Below are 20,026 nucleotides of genomic sequence, written 5' to 3' on the forward strand. Positions count from 1 at the left end.
GTTGGAGTCCATGTCAAGCCCAGTTCCTAGTGAATTATCTTACCTTTCTAATGAAAATGAGCTATACAAAAAAAAACTGAACTCTAGAAATTGTCATTGTACGTGTGTAATGGCAAATAAGATCTTTCACGCACTTCGACTATGTGCCTACCAGTTTGTTTGTGTTTCAATACCTCCTTATGTAGTTATGTTTATATACAAGAGTTCGTAACAGATGTACATAAGACCTTGGTTACGTCTTTATTCATATTCATATCGTCAAATATAATGCTCAAGGAGAGAATACATTCCACTTGTTGTTGTTGGAAGTTGATGACGCTTAAAGCAAATTTGCAAGGTCCATGCTTTTACAACGTTTTGTAGAACCACAAATTTTAAAGTTTTCCTTTTTATTTTATTTTAGTGTTATTGCTTTCTTAATAGATTAGAATAGATAGACGCTGTTTTGTTTTTCTTTGTTAAATTAATGAATTTTGTTTTTTTTTTTTAATTGGTAGCTCACGGATTGTTCTTCTTCTTCCTCTTCAGAGCTAACATGTTCTGAGATCCCTATCAATCAATGGCGGTAACAGAACAGAGTCCTCTGTTTTTTTTACTCTAAATTCTAAAAGCTTCGGATAAGCTCTCTCATGGTGGCTAGTTTCTTGTATATATCCCTCCCTGTTTGCTCCTCTTCTTTCATTTACCTGATATAGTCACAACGAATACTTCTTTCCGGTTTCCCAAAAAATTTCACCTTTCATAATCGATTTCTCTACATTGTAATTCCCTCACATAGTTTCGCCGGAGAATTACAATAAAGGTTGAGTTTTTATTGTCTTCCGATAAGTTTTATCGTAATATTCACTGATTCTAAACCTTTATAAGTTGAATTCCACATATGATCAAACACTAGTTTCTAATTCCTCTGTTTTAGGCATGATAGACTCAGCTTTAGAGGATATGTAATGAATTCTACAACTGTTTATATGTTTTTGACAATTGATATGTGTATAGCCATCTTCTTGATGTTGATTGATTCAATGATCTTAGGTAAGAAGGTAACTGCAAGGAGCTTGAGATCATGAGTGGTACAGAGTTAGAGGAGCCTGGACAGATAAAACGTGCTGTGATTGATGCGTCCGCTGGTGCTGTTGCTGGTGCCATTTCACGGATGGTGACCTCTCCTCTTGACGTTATCAAGATTAGATTTCAGGTAAGTTAAAGAGTCTAGTTCATTGGCTTTTGTGGGCTTAGATTATGCACATCAGCACATATGTTTTGTGACTATAAAAAAAAGAGGAGCATAGATTATATTAGAGTTTGCTTGCATAAGTTTAACATGTCAAAAGTCTTTGGTTTTGAGAAATTAAGAGCAATAGGATGGTCATTGGTCAATGAAGTGAAACTGTTGTAATTTTCAGGTTCAGTTGGAGCCTACAGTTTCATGGGCTCTGACTAAAAATGAATCTCCAGTGAAACCAAAGTATAATGGGTTGTTTCGAACAGCGAAGGAAATATTTAGAGAGGAAGGTTTATCGGTAAGTCTTCTAAGCTGATATCATTAGACATAGTTCTTCTGAAGGTGTAAGCTGTTGTATTTTCTTGTAATCATGTTGTCACCGATTCAATAAACCCACACAAATGGTTTTCTTAGACTTCATCAGAGATTGTTTTCATCATACTCATGGCTTACAGACACTCTGAATTTTAATTAAAGTTGCTTCTGGCAGGGTTTTTGGCGGGGAAATGTCCCAGCTTTACTTATGGTTGTGCCATATACATCTATACAATTTGCAGTTCTACATAAGGTGAAGTCTTTTGCCGCTGGTTCATCAAAGGCTGGTACATCACTAACTTTTACTGGATCTGTTAGTGGATCCTTATTTGTATGTAATCCCGTGAAAATAATGACTTGCAGTATATATATGATGTGGTTCTTGTACTTGTATGTTCTGAGTTTCATGTAATTTAACTCCTTTGAAGGAGCTGTTTTGGGCAAGATGACTTGGTTTTACTATTCATCTACATGTTACAATAGTCTTACAAGAAATATCCATTTCACAATGTTTCAGAAATAATTAAGAGAGAAACTTTAGCATGCTGTTTTTGGAATTCTAATTTCTGGTGTTCTGCAGAAAATCATGCTCAACTGAGCCCTTATCTTTCTTACATCAGTGGAGCACTAGCAGGGTGTGCAGCGACAGTCGGATCATATCCCTTTGACCTATTGCGGACTGTATTGGCTTCACAGGGTGAGCCAAAGGTACGATATTTCTTCTGTAAAAGTATGTGATGACATTATTGTGGGTTCTCTCTTCTCTGTAACTTTTATTCCTTCAAAGTCAATGATATACTTGGAGAAAGAAAGGAAAATGAAAATTTTTGAGAATTTGTTAACATAAATAATCATTTCTAAGAAAGTTATCCTCTCTGCTCTCTCTGAAATTTTATAAAAAGTTTGATTATTTTACTCATGTATCGTACTTGAGTTAGTATCAATTCTTGAAGATTGTTAAATCAAATTTCTTTTGGGTAGGTATATCCAAATATGAGATCAGCATTTATGAGTATAGTGCAAACTCGTGGAATCAAAGGGTTGTATGCAGGATTGTCCCCAACTTTGATCGAGATCATTCCTTATGCTGGTCTGCAGTTTGGCACTTATGACACATTTAAACGGTGGAGTATGGTAAGCCATAGCTTCATGAACGTTTTCAGTCTTTGTTTCCTTTGGAGTATACAACTCCATAGATATACACCTTTGCCTCCACCACAAATAGTTCTATTCACTGTATTCTGTACACCAGATTATCTTTAAGCTCTATTTGGACTAAACATCTCATCTTTGAGCTGCATTTTGGACTTCGCATCTCACTGATGGTATTCATTTTGCTTTAGGTCTATAATCAGCGGCACAGATCTTCTTCTTCAGGCTCTGATAATCAAAATAATAGCCTTTCGAGCTTTCAGCTCTTCCTTTGCGGTTTAGCTGCTGGTACCATTTCTAAACTTGTTTGTCATCCACTCGATGTTGTCAAGAAAAGATTTCAGGTTAGTATCTTGTTATTAACTTCCGTTTGTTTTGTAGTTACTATTTTCTGAATGCATTTAATAATCAAGGTTTAATCTGAGAATGTTTGTGCTGCAGGTCGAAGGTCTGCAACGAGACCCGAAATATGGAGCCCGAGTAGAGATAAATGCTTACAAGAACATGTTTGATGCTTTAGGGCAGATATTAAGAACAGAAGGTTGGCACGGTCTTTATAAAGGCATTGTTCCATCGACCATTAAAGCCGCACCTGCTGGTGCTGTAACATTTGTAGCCTATGAACTTGCATCCGATTGGTTTGAGACAAATTTGACATGAACTTGTAAATCTTATTCTTTTTTTGCTATTGAGTAAGTCGTATAAGATTCCCCACTGTTTGAACAGACCCCAATAATGCAAACTCTTTCATACTAGGAACAGTAGATTTTCACTAAATCTTTTCATTTATATCAGTAAATTGTGTTACTGCTGTTTTCAAAGAATCATGGCTTCATTGACAAAAGCTTGTATTCTTAGCTACACTGTTTGACATTATTGCTTACAGAAAAGAAAAAAAACGAAGTCAACGTCATCTCTCGTTCTGTGTTACACATCGACGCACAAAACTTTCTAAAACCGGCAAGGACAAAAGAAACCAACCAGTTCTAAGTATGAACGAACACAGCCACTTTACTTCATTCATATTCTTTCTTCTGCTTATCAGTAACCTCTGTAGGCAAAGAGAGGAACTGGGTGATCTTCTGGACCTGAGAGACATCAATCCGGTACTTTTCAGCTATCTCGTTCACACTCATTGAACCGTTGTGATCTTGAGCTTTGCCCTGGTAGAGAAGCATGATATGTCGCACTTGTGCTATGTTCAACGTTCCTTGAGGCACTAGGTTTTCCTCATACCTTGTTGATTCAGGAGTTGTGTTCCGGAGCTTCGGGAGTGGTCTTTTCGATGTTTCCACTACGGATGCCTATATATATCACAAATCTTAACATTGTTTATACGGATAGATTTGTCTTGGACTTAAAACACAGAAAAGACCAAAACCCGCAACTACAAGTCTACAACCACTCACAAAGATTATTTCAAATTCATAATCCCCTTTTTTATTATCTACATTTCCACATTTCATTTCTTATTCTCAACCTAATCTACAGCACCAAGCATTATCAGCGTGAAGATCAACAGCAAAAAAATGTGACAAAATCTGATTCCTTCTTCCTTATGCCACTAATTTTAGTAACTATCCCATTGGAGTGACACAATACATATATCCAAAGATTTCCTAATCTGGTTACACGACATACAACAGTTACTCTAGAATTTATATTGATGTTAAGTCCCATCTAACAGCATGTAGTTAAACCTTCAACATATAATCCCAAAACTGCTACAACATAGTTAGGAGTCAACTCATCACTGTTCATACAACCTTCCTAATTCACCCACTTATCACCTTCAACTCACTCAGTCACAAGACCATTACATGAATAACACCAGAAACTCCACAAAATGTGAACTATACAACAAAACGAGTTCTCATACCGTTCTCAACAGCTACATAACTACAAACTCTAAAGCTATGTATCAATAAAAAGGATGGACATTAACTTCAATGCAGCTACTCAGATGGATCAATATCACAAAAATTCAAAAGCAAATACTTGTCCTGATGAGAATCCAATCGAATCAATGCATCAAAATCAAACAACAGACAAAAAAGGAAAGAGGGAAACGAACCTCTCCCATCTCAGCTTTGCCTCCAGGTTTAGCCTTTATTCTCCCAACCATCTGGTTCAGCATTGTATCATACTTTGGGTCTCGTTCCTCTAAAACATTATCCTCCTCACTCGTTCTTCTCCCTTTATTATCTTAACAAATACAAACCCCAAATTCACATTAAAAAAAAAAAACCCAACCTTTCTTGCAAAAATTAATTCTTTTTAAGAGAAATGTGAAAACTTTAGAATACCCAAATGCGAAAAAATTTAGGGTTTATACCAGAAGAAACACCATCAACGGCTGCAGTAGACGGAGATGGTTTCACAGCGGTGAGCTCCTCCGTAGGAAGCGATCTCCGATCAACGACGACCCTTGATGTAGAAGATGGTGTTGATCTCTCAACTTCTTTGATTTTACCAACAGCTCGACGCAATTGCTGACCCATTACTACCACACACAGAGAGTAAAGTTAACACAGCCCCCACTCTCTTTCAGACGCAAACAGATTTTTAAATGTATGAAGACAAGAATCGAATAGGTTTGTTTCGCTGCATCCCGATGATTAACAATGAGGGGATGAAATCGAAGCAACGGTTAGTGGAAGAAGCTTTCTCAGCTGTGTTGTTCTTCCATGTTTCTGAAGGAGGCAGAGAGAAGAAGGAAGAACGTGTTCGTGTTGCAAGGGTTACACGCGCCCGCTTTCACAGACACAAAACTGCTTTTTTGTTCTTCCTTTTATTTTTTTACTCCTGGGGGGAATCGAACTCGCTCACTGAACATCAGAAGCAAGAACCTTATTTTTTTGATAAAACTTTTTTAAAAATGTGAAATCTATAATGGGCCCAAAAGACAACAGACCAAATTGGCAAACCCACCCATCATTAAAAAATTTATATTTTTAGAAATAACCTGGAGAATTCCAGATTCAAACACAAGATAATCTCTCGAAATCTGTAGAAAGCTGATGATTTTTCTACTATGCATGTGTATGATTAAAATCATAGTGAAAGAGCTCTAACTCTGTAGAAAAAGCATTGAAAGTTTTCTATTATTGAATTTCAGGCTGAAACTTATACTAATTGGTATCTAAATATCTACACGTGAGTTTTTTTTTTTTTTAATAGCTCTCTTGATGGTTTAATTCTTCTATGGGTATGCTTATTGAAGCTAGAGTATAGTCATTTTTTAGAAAGACAAGATGCTACATTTGTGAGTACTTGTTCATTGTTGTGCATATAGCAGAAAACCAAAAACAATATGGCCCTTTTAAGTAGCTTACTAGCTTATATGAAGAGTTCTTTACCTCAGGACAGTTACTTAAACAGTGGAATGCAACAAATCTGGTTCTTATTCCCAAAATCCCTAACGCCTCCTTTGTCTCAGACTTACATCTAATTTCTTATATGAATACAGTCTACAAAGTCATCTCAAATTTATTGGCTGGAAGACTCAAGGCCATCTTGCCTTCGGTAATAAGCCATGCTCAATTTGCTTTCATGCCAGGCCGCTTGTTGTTGGTGAATGTCTTACTCGCAACTGAGATTGTACATGGGTACAACAAGAAAACTGAACCCCCAAGCGCAATGCTGAAGGTCAACCTGAGAATGGTATTTGAGTCAATTAGATGGGACTTCATTATCTCTACCCTTAGAGCTGTTAACTTTCCAGAGAAATTCATTGGATGGATCCAAGAATGCTTATCCACAGCTAGCTTCTCAGTCATAGTGAATGGCAACACAGGAGGTTTTTTTAAGAGCACAAAGGGTTTGAGACAAGGAGACGCAATGTCACCATACATGTTCGTGCTTGCCATGGAGGTGTTCTCGGGTCTGCTTTGGTCAAGGTACACATCAGGATACATCTCTTATCATCCTAGAACCTCAGAAGTGGAAATCTCCCACTTAATGTTTGTCGACGACGTGATGATCTTCTTTGATGGGGACAACTCGTCTTTGCACGGTATCTATGAAACGTTGGAGGATTTTGCAAGATGGTCTGGCCTACACATGAACAGAGAAAAAACTCAGATCTTGCATGCGGGTCTGACTCAAGTCGAAGTCAATGCCTTGGCAAGCTACGGTTTCACGTCTGGATTGTTGCCTATCAGATATTTGGGATTGCCTTTGATGAGCAGGAAGCTAAAAGTTGCAGAGTACGCACCTCTAATCGAGAAACTCAAAGCCAAATTCAACATTGGGCAACCAAATCACTCTCCTTCGTTGGTAGAGTTCAGTTGATTACTTCACAAATCTCAGGCCTTGTTAACTTCTGGATCTCCACATTCATCCTTCGGTTGGGCTGCATTAGGAAAATTGAGTCTCTTTGCTCCCATTTCCTATGGTCGGGCAAAACTGATAAAAAAGGAATCACAAAGATAGCTTGGTCCCAAGTTTGCCTCCCTAGATCTGAAGGAGGGCTTGGTCTTAGAAGGTTTGCTACTTGGAATAGAGCTTTATGTCTAGGATGTTGTGGTTTTTCTCCGGAAATGACTTGTTGTGGGTCGCCTGACACAAATTCCACAACTTTAGCAAGGTAACAAGCTTCTGGGATCAATCAGAAACAGTCTCAGACTCTTGAAACTGGAAGTGTCTCCTAAGGTTGAGAATCTTGGCTGAAAGATTTATTATGTGCAAGATCGGAAATGGAAGAATATCAAGTTTATGGTTTGACAACTGGACCCCTTTTGGTCCGCTAATCAAATATATCAGTAATCAAGGCCCTAGAGACTTAAGGATTCCTCTACAAGCCACAGTGGCAAATGCTTGTGATGCAGCTGGATGGAAGCTTGCTGACCCACATTCTGAGCAGGCCCTCCAACTCCATGTCCACCTAACCACCATAAGAAAACCAAATGCTTCTCTAAGACCGGATTCATATACGTGGACAATGGATAATAAAAAATGTAATGGCTTCTCGTCATCACGAACCTGGAAGGCTCTGAGACCATGAGTAGAGGTTGTCAACTGGCATCAGACTGTTTGGTTCAAAGGGGCTACGCTGAAGCATGCATTTCATATGTGGATTGCTAATCTGGATCGCCTTCCTACAAAGACAAGACTGGTCAGGTGGGGAATGAATATTAACTCTGCATGTGGTCTCTGCTCCATACAACCGGAACCCGAGATCACCTACTTCGTCCATTTCCTTTGGCACTCTGTAAGTAGGAAATTGGACCTGCCATCTACCAGCCTTGGCTCATGGCATCAATTGGTCTATTGGATGAATAACGGCACTGAAAGGTCGCCGTCAACCCTTCGCCAATTGGTTTGCCAGTCAGTCATCTACGCAATATGGAGACAGCGGAATAATCTGCACCCCAACCAGACCCATGTGCTGCCTTCTGAAATTCCATCACTGCACGATCAGTTTAATAAGCGTTTTAAAAACCTTATGCAAGTTTGGTTGCACTGACACTAATATCCTAAAGAATGTATTATGCTTTCTTGTTTTCTATTTTTTTTGGCCAAGAAACCAAGCACATGGTTGATACTAATACACACCAATATATTTGCATCGGGCCTCAGTGAGGCAGAAGTACGTACAAAACAAAAACATCAAGTCTTTTATTATTAAATTCATGGTTTATGAACCGAATATCAAAGAAATCGGTTTTACGTTAATAATAAACTCACATGACTAATTTATAACATGTTGGGAAATTTTTATTTTAATAATGAAAACAAAGATCAAAAAACAACCTTATGTAAATGTTTTATTCGGTTTATGATGATCCTCCTATGTTGGAACCGGAACAAGACTTGGAAGATATGCATAGCCGGAGACAAAAGGCCAACTAAAACCCCGTTGATGTCGCTCTATCTCAGCTTGTCTTATGATCTCACCTTCTCCAATTAGGTAAATGTTGACTGCTACGTTATTCCTATCTGCCACTAGTTCCTCACAACATACTACGATCTTATTATTCTTATCAATGAAATGCACCGGATTAGCAAAATTGTCAACAGATCTCAATACCAGGAGATGATCAGTCACACTAAAGAACTTGGTCCATGAGGTGCTCGCCCCGTTCTTGACCTTGTTTGTAACCCATACCTCAATCTTTGATGTCTCTTTGCTTTGGTGTAACAAAGAAAGATTGTCTCCTTTGAAACCTGATAAATCTACAACATCATCTTCACCATAATCAAAGGGAAGACTGCACAAGGGCTCGAATGTCTCTGTGGAGAAGTTGAAACATTGGATGAACATGTCGCGTTTACGATTCCATTTAGCAACCCAATACATGTATCCTTCGAGGGACACACTTCTACAACGCGAAACCACATGCCAATCCAAAGAAACTTTAATAATTTTCCAAGAATCCAACTTGAAGTCGTAGATGTAGACCTCTGGTTTGTCCAACCCTGTGTTTGAGTACTCGTTAGTGGTAAAAACACCATTCACAAACCTCAAGAATTTGTACCCATCCCGAGACAAACCGTCGTATCCAATGCCATAGATATAACAACCAGGGTAAGAACTGATCAGGGGCTTGATCCATCTAACCTTTTGCAAACATGGGTTCCACAATGCAACCGGACCCACTTCTAGGATGCACAGCATTAATCCATCGCAGTGAATCATAGCATGAATCTCAGATTTAAGCTCAAACTCGTGTGGAAGTGATAAAGATGAGATAGCTCCATTTACCGGGTTGATGATCCTAACCATATGAATATGATTGGTCCGTATGATATGTTCCTGGAGGAGAGCTAAGTGCTTGTAAATGAATCTCTTGTCTTTGAACAGAGCGAGCCATTGTTTGCACGTTAACTTGAGTCGTATAAGAGACTTAGTTGGAACCTTACAAAGTATCTCTTCCAGCAATTCAAAAGGCAACAATGAACACACTTTTGAATCCATGGCTATGGAGTGGAGAGGTACAGATTCTGGATCTTTGTGAATAGATAGATGTGTGTTTGATTGGAACCACACCATCGTATTAAAAGAGTTAAAACATTTTTTTGTCTAATTCAAAAGATTTGGAAATGAAGATGGCGCGGAGCGACATGTGTCATAGACTCATATATATTGTCTAATTTTACAAAACTAAAATAGATGGAAAAAGCAATTAAAGAAAGTAAAGTAAAGAAAAAAATCTGATATATATATTTTCCTTCAAAAGTTCTGGTCAATTTCCTATAGTTGCCTATATAGATAAGATTTAGTCCCCTTTTAAGTTTTAACTAACATAGGTGAAATATACATTTCTTCTTGGAATAAAAGAGGAGAAATGTAATCATGTATGTGTTAAGATATTTTTAAATGATTTTTTTTAAAATAATATATATATACATATATATATATATACACATATATATATATATACATATATCTTATTATATAAAGCTTGGTTCTCAAAGTTAGTAACTCATCAGATCGTGACACGTGTTAGTTTTAACGATCATAGATCAAATTTAAAAGTTCACCAGATCGTGACATGTGTCAGTTTTAACGATTAAATATCAAAGTTAGTAACTCATCAGATCGTGACACAAGTCAATTTTAACGATCATAAATTACAGTTTTCAAACTTGGTAAACCGATGCATAAGATAATTGTAATCTTATTATATTAAAAAAAACTTTGTTAATCCTAAAAGGAAAAAGATTGTAAATACATACACCTCTATATAAGCAAATAGATGATGACATATTTTTCACCAAACTAAATAATTTTGATTAGCTTTGTTTTTCTTGGTAAAAGCACTTTGTTAACACTAGATCAACTAAATATAAAGCAAGTTAAAAGTTCACGTGACACGTGTCAGTTTTAACAATTAAATATCTAAGTTAGTAACACATCAGATCATGACACGTGTCAATTTTAACGATCAGAAATTACAGTTTTTAAGCTTGGTAAACCGATGCATAAGATAATTGTAATCTTATTATATTAAAAAAACTTTGTTAATCCTAAAAGAAAAAGGATTGTAAATACACGTCTCTATATAAGCAAATAGATGATGACATATTTTTCACCAAACTTAATAATTTTGATTAGCTTTGTTTTTCTTGGTAAAAAAACTTTGTTAACACTAGATCAACTAACCAGAAAGAGTTTTTATCGTCTAATAGTACGTCTTACAAGAAAATGGGAAGCAAGAAATTTTTTAAAAAACAATGAGCTCATTTGAAGAAATTTTCTCATAAAATAGGAAAGGGAATATATAGAAAATTATTAATTCTAAAAAATGTAAATTCTCACTTCTATATAAACATAGATCGTCTCATATTATTCATCTAACAAAATTATTGCTTTCAACTTTGTTCTATTAGTTAAACTTTTTTAATTGGAAGAAAATTTTTCTTTATTTTTTAAAATCAAAATATACTCATACTTTTTTACTTTTTCAGTTTGGAATAGGTAAGATTAATATGGTGACCAAAAAAAATGTAAGATTAATATATGCATCTTCTTTTTCTAATAATGTTTTTAAAAATTTATTGTAGTAGTTTTAGATTGTTTTATTTAATTTATATGTTCATCTTTGAATTATTTGAGATTTATATATTACCGTGCTTATAATTTTCTATTATTTCATTAATTATGTCAAATTAATTTCTTATAAATTCTTAATCTTGATTGGTTGGTCATAGACCTTTTTTTTGGGGCAAACATAATTGTTACCATTTGTTCAATCTCAAAAGAAGATAAAGAGGATAAGGTCATCAACCTAATGGTTGGATAAAATAGGCTAATCAAACACAAGCCTACAGCAAACATAGATAGATTAAAAAAACATAAATCGTTGTTGATAGATCCATTGGAGCTTGGAGACAGAGGCTACATCATGGTGTGTAAAAGAAACTCCATGAATACATTGGAAAATATAACATTAGTTACTATCAAAATATTTTGTGACGATGGAAAAGGATCTTTAGTTTCATTGATTGCTGCAGCAAGCCACTTTGAGATAGCTAAAAGACGTGAACATGTTCTCCCCATATAGGATGAGGGCAGAGCCGAGGTTCTCTCTATGGTGGAGGAGGTTGGACGCAAGGTTATCTCCCCAAGGGAGGAAGGTGGAGGAGGTTGGACGCAAGGTTATCTTCCCAAGGGAGGAAGGCGAGCGAAGATTCTCTCAATGGTGGAGGAGGTTGGACGCAAGGTTCTCTCCATAAGGGAGGAGAGCAGAACTGAGGTTCTCTCCATGGTTAATCATACACTATTGTGATGTAATTTATTTTTTATTCAAAATGTATTTTGAACCAACAATTTTAGTGATTAAAGAAACTATGCAAAAGTGAAAGTAAAGAGACATATAATAGTTGGCTTAATTTGCTCATATAGATATTTTCTAGATGGTGGTAAATAATATATTTTAACATACATTATACCTAGGTATAAAAAATACACTTTTAATGGATAACATACATAAAAGATTTGTATATAGATATAGATCAGTGTATTATAACAATAAAATTATAAATAACGTACAATAAATTTTAATAGATTTGTATTAAATTTTATTTTATTTACAAAACTTTAAATATGTACATCGGACGGATCCTTATCTAGTATATGTATATTTTATAGTGTATAGTAAAAGATGGTGTGGACCAACATTTCAACTTGTCTAGTTCTAGAAAACTAAAATAGATAAATGAAGCAATTAAAATAAAATGAATTATGTTTTGAAATATTATTTATTTTCCATGAAAGCTCAAGTCATTTTCCTAGTGACTCGACTATGATATTTTTTTCCTTTCAAATTTGCAAGATGCGTTTTGAAAGTTGTTCATATATCATATATGAGTCTCAGAAATGTTAGTTAAGAGCTTTAAATTTTTTGAGAACAAACTAACTGTTATCTGCAACTTAATTAAGAAAAATGCAAATTATATATTACGCATAACAGGGAAACGACATTAAAAACAGAGTTAGTTAGGTTAATGACAAATTGACAACATACTTGCATGAAAAAAGTAGGTGAAGTTATTACAGTAGAACCTCTATAAATTAATACTCGCTATAAATTAATAAATTCTTCCGGTCCCAAGTTGGACCGGTGTAAAAAATGACACATTTCGATAAAATAATAAGATAATAATTTTTTAGAAATCCTATGTAAGAATATGGTCCCATCAATATCATAAATTAATAATCATATAAACTGATATATATATATATATATATCTAAGAAAATATAGCGAAATATGATTCTATTGTTGTTTGTCTATTCTTGAATTTGCTTTTTTGTTGGAGCTCATCTCTAATTTTTTCATTGTTGTATTTCCAAATCTCATCCATAAATTGTGAAGAGTCATAGATGTGATAATTGCTTCTTTAGTAATTGGTTTTAAAGGTACCGCAATATTTTCTGCGACTTCATCATTACCATGAAGGATAGTAGTAACAATTTTTTCTAAACTCTAAACTTCTAACATTTATCATTTTTACCTAGATAATCTATTAAACAATTGACAGTCATCCTATTATGATAAACAAAATTATAAATTAAGAAAATTCTTTAAAAATGTGAATGATAACAAAAATATCTTATTTTGTTATAGACAATTTTTAATATGAAAATGAGAAAATCTCTTCATAAATTGATAAAATATTAATTTATCGATAAATTAATGATTATTAATTTATCGATAAATTAAAACTTTTATAAATTAATAAAATTTCATGGTTCCGATCTTATTAATTTATAGAGGCTTTACTGTATTAACAAAATTCAAATAAAGAAAATAAATTGTACTATACGATAAAAGGTTACAATAGCCCAAAACCAATATATAAGTTAAATAGATACTGAACCAAGAAGAAGCCCAACACTAAAACTTGAATGATCGAAAGGTGGAAAAGCCGAAAACATAGTGGATTACTTACTTGAAGAAGTTCAGGTGCTCAAGCTTTTAGGTACTTGAAGAAGTTCAGGTGAATAAGTAAGAGAATGGTTAGGTAATAAGAAGGGACACTAATAATATACTACTATTACTAACTAGCCTATTACTGAGTCCAGCAGGTTGTAGCCTGTTGTGCGTTGGCTAGAAAACAGTTAATGGTAGATGGGTTTATTAAAGGATGTTTAGAGATTGCGTCGAGCTAAGGAGTAAGGACAGACTGAGATCCCTTCTTATTACCTAACCATTCTCTTACTTATTGTGCCATATAAACTGATACTTTTTTGTTGTTGTTGTCGTTGTTGTTGTTGTATGAAGCATGTAGTGTGTTCAAGCCTCAAAACTTTTCTGTTCTTTAGTATATTGAGAAGACATGAAGGCCGGTAGCTTCTAACAAATTCTTAAACCGTGTTTCTAAAGGTAGTTTAGTTTCCGTTATATGAACTCGTCTATAAATTTGGTTTAATGTTGCAATAATGGTCCAATGGATATTCTCTTAGTTCTTCAAGTTTCAGTGGCCAAAAAAATAGTATTATTTGGTTCTTTGAGTATATAATTAAGGTCCACAAAAGAACAAATGTTGTTTTATTACGTGTTTACCATTCTTGTAAATTAGATGTTTGCTTAAGTCAGTACTAAGCTTTTGCGTTTTCGTCAATAGACATAATAATGATAGCAAAACAGGCATATTCCTCTTTCTTCGGAAAAGCTAATATTATTGGTGTTTTCTCTCATTTTTTTCTCCTCCCACAGATAGACAAGTTGTAATAAAAAGATTCCTCTAAACATTTCGTCAAAAAGCTGAAAAGATTCCTCTAAATTTCAATGCACCTCTTTATTGTCTCTAACTAGACATTCTCGTGTGTTGACGTATAATCCAATGGATGGTTAAAATAATTCTAATTTGTTAAAAGACATTTTAGTTTGAGTTTTTGGTTGTTGAGTCAAATGTTATACACTTTGAAAAAATACTATAGTAAAGTAGCAAAAGAGAAAGAAAAACAAAGATAAAAGAAAGAAAAAGAGAGGAAGGCACAATGTGGGAATGAAGTGCGACGAGAAGATCACTAGATTTGGTCGGCACATCACTATCTCTCTCAAACTCATAAACACATAACATGGCCCCTACCTTAACGTACCCACTTTCTTCTTTTCAACCCTACAATTTTTAATATCCTCAAGCTCACCCTCTCCACATTTAGTGTGATCTTTTCTTTTTCTCTTTTTCTCTTTTTCTTGTTGAAACTTCTTTTTCTAATATATTTTTGTACTTATTCCCCATTTGGTTGTAGTCTACTTTGATCTTCAACCCTCGTGGTCGAGAGAGAGACGTACAAGTTTCAATTGCGAGTAAAGAGACTCCCAAATTAAGACATCGGTTGGTAAGTTGAAATTCAGTCACCACAACTTCTACACTTTTGTGACCCTTCAAGTTCAATACACGTATGTAGAATAATATAGTAGGTACTCTACGTAACCTATTCTTACATATGTTTCTTTGAGATGCTTTATCTATATAGCTTACCATCATCATAAACTAGATCGCTGGTTTGTTCTCGTTAAATAAGATTTTTGGTTAAAAACTAAGTGCAAGTGATGTGTTTCATTTTAGATTTATTGGCCTTTTAACCGAGCATGAAGTTGGACACTATGAATACAGCCGTAGCTGTAAGTTGTATAATTGTAAAAAAAATATATTATAGTGTTTATATAGCATTAGTAAAAGACCGTATAATATTCGAAAAACCAAAGAAACCAAGAGAATAAACACTCTAACCAGGTATGAGAAGAATTTGGAAGACTACTTAGAAAAATTTAAGAGACACACTTTAAAGAACTTGTGAATATAAGAAAAATATTTTCATTGTTCTGAATCTACTTATTCAACTTGATAAAAAAAAAATTTGAGGAAAGAAAAATAATTTAATACTCCAAAAAACTACAATTATATCTAACAATTTTTAGCCTAACTAATCTCTAAAACATTCAGCCGTACTCTCTAGACTTTTGTTTGAAAAATATCTAGATTTTTCTAAATGAATATCTAGTTATTCAACAAAGAAGATTTTTAGAGGAACTTTAACTTGGACTTAATTTTGGGTTTGGTCTAATAATAGATAATGAACCAAGAGTTCAGCTTGACTAAAATTCAAATTTGACTTCAATAATACTATTCAACTTAAAGAAGTATCAGTTGTGGATAAAAGCAATGTGATTTATAGAACTAATTAATGATTGCATGAATCCCAAATAACAAATATACGATGGGGCGTCGATGGAACGTACTTAATATATATGAGACTATGGATTCGAGTTTAGATGTCAATAAAACTTACTATGGTTTTTCTGATTAATTTAGCTAATTGGCACGTTAGGTGAATTTCAACTATAATTGGTCTACATTTGCTTTTGGAAAAGAGAAAAAAAAAATGAGGCAAACTTTAGGAAAACTGAATTTTCAAGAAACTTGACTTTTAGTTATAAGCATTATTGTCTCATTTCGTGTACCGTGGCGTCAATAAAGTAAAACTTAACGAATCTTTCTTTTGCTAGATTTTTCCTAAAACACTGATCCTATGACTCTCTTACATATTATTTTATCATTTAAATGTTATAAAAAGTAAGAAAAACATGTAACTCTCTCCATTTTATAATATAAGGTGTTTTTAAGATTTTATGCAATTTTTAAATTAGTTTATTATTTTATATTATTTAATCTTATTTAAAAAATTTTTAAAGTAGTTATTTCTCTTAATCTATGTGTTTTCACTTAAAACATTGTATATTTTGAAAATGATGGAGTATAAGATATATTTATGTTCATAATTTGGTGCTATGCATTCAGAAATGAATTTGTCAATCGAATTTCGTTTTAGTTTTTTCATCATCGTACACACATACCTAGCTACCGCACCTATTACATATAAATTATTCCGTAGAGAGGCTAAAGTAGGGATAAAATGTCACCTCTCATATCGTTTCATTCACCTTTTCGTTAATTTCTCAAACAAAAACATTATAATAATTTAACGGAACATGCATGCGCACGTATAATATGAGTAGATATGTGGTACAATAATTCGAATACAAATTGACTACAGTCAAAAACTAGTAATTAGCCATATATTTCTCAGTAAATTCGATAAACTTTACACTAAAAAAATTGATATACTAATTTTGTTGGAACAAATGACCCCTCATCCCTTCTTACCTCCGGCATTGGTAATATTGATATCACTGATAAAATAATAGCATTACGCAACTTAAACAACGGTTGATTCTGAAATTAATTATTAAATACAGAAAACAATTCGAAAGTGCACAAAATGGATCCCACACTCCACAAAACTTGCAACACTCAATTATACCCACAACACTCAACATGCAAACAATAATAAACATCACTGAGCTCCAAGTATTTCTTCTATAAATGTACAGACTCTCACTCTCTCACGACTCACAGAGCAAAGAGCCCACTTGTTTTTGCTAAACTCCAAAATTACCAATTAGAACAAGAAAACCAAAAATCTATACCTCTTTCAGGGTCTTGCTTGCTTCAATATGGCTCCTCTACCTATTTCTTCTATCAGAGTTGGGAAAATAGATGATGTTCAAGAACTCATGAAATCCAAACCAAACAAAGTCCCTGAGAGATTTATTAGAGAAGAGTATGAGAGAGGAGTTGTGGTGTCCTCTCTTAAGACTCACCATCTTCATCATCAGATTCCTGTTATTGATCTCTCTAAGCTCTCTAAACCCTACTCTGATGATTTTTTCTTTGAGATTCTTAAGCTCTCACAAGCTTGTGAAGACTGGGGATTTTTCCAGGTAAATTCATGGTATTTTATTTTGACATAGAAATTGTTTATATATCAAAGTCATATCCAATAATCAAGTTTTGACAAATATTTAATATTTTCTAAGATAATTGTTTGTACTAAGCGAAAACATATTTGACTATTCATATGTAGCACAAAGAATCTCATAATTGGTTTTTTGATACAACTTAGGTTATAAATCATGGGATCGAAGTGGAAGTCGTGGAAGATATAGAGAAAGTGGCAACGGAGTTCTTCGATATGCCATTGGAGGAGAAAAAGAAGTATCCAATGGAGCCAGGGACCGTACAAGGTTACGGTCAAGCTTTCATATTCTCCGAAGATCAGAAACTTGACTGGTGCAACATGTTTGCCCTTGGTGTTCATCCTCCACAAATTCGCAACCCCAAATTATGGCCTTCTAAACCGGCCGGGTTCAGGTTTTAATAAGTCTTCCTTGATACTTTTTTTTTTCTCTTCTAAACTTTGTTTTCGATTTCCGTAATTAGTTTTAACTAATATTTTTAAGTGATCATCATATTATATGTATACAATTAGTGAGCATATGGCGCGTAAATTCAAATAGTTTATCCCGGTTCGAAATCAGGATATAAATTTTAAAAAGCTTTAATTAATCAATCATGTGCAATTAAAAAGGGTATATTAGTGGTATTTTCTAAAATAATATTTTTAATTCATTTTTCTAAAACAATTTGACTAAACAATTATTATTGTTTTTTTTTCTCTATAGTGAAAATCTTGAAGACTATTCAAAAGAAATAAGGAAACTATGCAAGAGGTTATTGAAGTACATAGCAATAAGCTTGGGTCTAAAAGAAGAGAGAATTGAGGAGATGTTTGGAGAGGCAGTGCAAGCAGTGAGGATGAACTATTACCCTCCATGTTCAAGTCCTGATCTTGTCTTGGGACTTAGCCCACATTCTGATGGAAGTGCGCTCACTGTTCTTCAACAGAGCAAGAACAGTTGTGTTGGGCTTCAGATCCTCAAGGACAACACTTGGGTCCCTGTTCTACCTCTTCCCAATGCCCTTGTCATCAACATTGGTGATACCATTGAGGTATATTTTCTTACATCAATTTCCCAAAATTATTAATATAAACTTTTAAAAGGAGTATTTTAATGTGTGTGTGTGTATATATGTAGGTGCTAACTAATGGCAAGTACAAGAGTGTGGAGCATAGGGCAGTAACAAACAGGGAAAAGGAGAGGCTTACAATAGTGACATTCTATGCACCAAACTATGAGGTTGAAATAGAACCAATGAGTGAGTTGGTTGATGATGAGACCAACCCATGCAAGTATAGAAGTTACAATCATGGTGACTATAGTTATCACTATGTCTCCAACAAGCTCCAAGGAAAGAAGTCCCTTGATTTTGCCAAGATCCTCAATTAAACTTATTTATTAATTTCACCCTATCACCACCCTCCATTAACTAGTTACCCACTTAATTAATCTGCTTTCTTTAATAAGAAATATCATTTGTTGGAACTTTTGTGTGTATAATGTATATAGGAATGTTCCCCACCTAGGGTTCTTAATGTCATGATTAAATTCTCCAATGTGGATACAACTTGTAATATTTTATAATCTGTGTGGGTGGATTTGGGTGTGTGTTTATGTATATGCCCACAGATATATTAAACGGTTCGTCCATGTTATCTTGATTATAATTTTACGTGTATCATTTAAGCTTATTTCAAAATAATCTTCGTAAGTGTTGACAAAATACAAATAAAATCTTTAAGTGGATATAAATCCAATTTATTAGTCTCCAAGAGAGATATTGTCACGAAATGAGTGTAATCAAATCTTGGTATTTTGTTTTCTCCTTCACGGGATGTGAAGTAGAATGCTCAAAGATTTAATTGGACAATTTGGAAGATAAAATCACAAGAAACAGGACAAATAAAGAGCAGAGCCATTGATTTTGTAAATAATCTGTGAGGGTCCATTATCATTTTAATTGTTTTGCCAAACGACAAAAAGCTCCATTATATATTACAAAGAACAAGATATAAACTCTATTATTATTATTATTATTAGCCCCAATATAAGAATGTATTGTCGGTTCTTATTTCTTTGTCCTTACTTCCTTATTGTCCCTTCTAAAAAATTAATAGTAGGCAACAAAAATCTATAAACCAAGGGGCAAAAAAAAAAAAAGGAAACAGTAGTTGGAAATGCATTCACTAGGATGAGGTGGTTACACGTCAGGTTGAATGGTGGAATCATAAAATAATAACAAACAAAAAAAAATATCATATCAAAATGATTTAACCTAAGATTACGACTTAATCATTCTCGTATAGAATCAAATTGTTCACTTTGTTAGAAAAAGCCAAATCTCTCAATAATCACTTGTTCAGAAATTTCTGTTGCACATGCACCCATTTTTATTCACCACCACCACTTGAGTCTGCTGTGCTGTGTGTCTCTTTCTATATACGTATTACGAGTCACTTCAACAGTTAAACCTCTTAACTCTTTGTTGAACGTGTTAATAAAGACAAAAACCAGATAAGTCGACTTTATCTGATACCACAAAATAGGACCGGACCAATTTAGATTCGGAGCTAGACCCGA

General features: G+C 34.2%; 4 protein-coding genes across 12 annotated transcripts; 2 read left to right on the forward strand and 2 right to left on the reverse strand.

The window, feature by feature from the left end:
• The first annotated feature begins 295 nt into the window (after positions 1-295).
• On the forward strand, positions 296-3,444 carry LOC104766035 (mitochondrial thiamine diphosphate carrier 1). Of its 3 annotated transcripts, none has more exons than XM_010489849.3 (8): positions 296-802; positions 1,033-1,195; positions 1,404-1,520; positions 1,713-1,824; positions 2,118-2,245; positions 2,519-2,671; positions 2,881-3,033; positions 3,131-3,444. In XM_010489849.3, the coding sequence occupies exons 2-8, from the start codon at positions 1,064-1,066 to the stop codon at positions 3,347-3,349; spliced, it is 1,014 nt and encodes a 337-aa protein (XP_010488151.1). In that variant the 5' UTR covers positions 296-802; positions 1,033-1,063; the 3' UTR covers positions 3,350-3,444. The 3 variants fall into 3 exon arrangements, with proteins under 3 accessions (XP_010488151.1, XP_010488153.1, XP_087358231.1); XM_010489851.3 differs by having other exon boundaries at positions 405-646; XM_087502105.1 differs by having other exon boundaries at positions 458-802; positions 1,713-1,790.
• Positions 3,445-3,502: 58 nt separating this feature from the next.
• On the reverse strand, positions 3,503-5,532 carry LOC104766036 (uncharacterized). Its single transcript, XM_010489852.3, has 3 exons — positions 5,025-5,532; positions 4,764-4,894; positions 3,503-3,993 (listed from the first exon to the last, which is right to left on the reverse strand). The coding sequence occupies exons 1-3, from the start codon at positions 5,188-5,190 to the stop codon at positions 3,706-3,708; spliced, it is 585 nt and encodes a 194-aa protein (XP_010488154.1). The 5' UTR covers positions 5,191-5,532; the 3' UTR covers positions 3,503-3,705.
• Positions 5,533-5,983: 451 nt separating this feature from the next.
• On the reverse strand, positions 5,984-9,744 carry LOC104767712 (F-box/WD-40 repeat-containing protein 1-like). 7 transcript variants are annotated; one of them, XM_087500901.1, is made up of 5 exons: positions 8,444-9,705; positions 7,878-8,085; positions 7,673-7,788; positions 6,906-7,574; positions 5,984-6,745 (listed from the first exon to the last, which is right to left on the reverse strand). In XM_087500901.1, the coding sequence occupies exon 1, from the start codon at positions 9,681-9,683 to the stop codon at positions 8,481-8,483; it is 1,203 nt and encodes a 400-aa protein (XP_087357027.1). In that variant the 5' UTR covers positions 9,684-9,705; the 3' UTR covers positions 5,984-6,745; positions 6,906-7,574; positions 7,673-7,788; positions 7,878-8,085; positions 8,444-8,480. The 7 variants fall into 7 exon arrangements, with proteins under 7 accessions (XP_087357027.1, XP_087357026.1, XP_087357028.1 ...); XM_087500900.1 differs by having other exon boundaries at positions 5,984-6,740; positions 7,878-8,099; XM_087500902.1 differs by having other exon boundaries at positions 5,984-7,574; positions 7,673-8,099; positions 8,444-9,109; positions 9,252-9,744.
• Positions 9,745-16,872: 7,128 nt separating this feature from the next.
• Positions 16,873-19,113, forward strand: LOC104766037 (protein LATERAL BRANCHING OXIDOREDUCTASE 1-like). The gene is made up of 4 exons (XM_087500622.1): positions 16,873-17,428; positions 17,611-17,858; positions 18,170-18,497; positions 18,584-19,113. The coding sequence occupies exons 1-4, from the start codon at positions 17,162-17,164 to the stop codon at positions 18,833-18,835; spliced, it is 1,095 nt and encodes a 364-aa protein (XP_087356748.1). The 5' UTR covers positions 16,873-17,161; the 3' UTR covers positions 18,836-19,113.
• The last annotated feature ends 913 nt before the right edge of the window (positions 19,114-20,026 follow it).

The sequence above is a fragment of the Camelina sativa genome, chromosome 19, assembly GCF_030686135.1.
Source record: "Camelina sativa cultivar CO46 ecotype springtype chromosome 19, ASM3068613v1".
Lineage (NCBI taxonomy): Eukaryota > Viridiplantae > Streptophyta > Magnoliopsida > Brassicales > Brassicaceae > Camelina > Camelina sativa.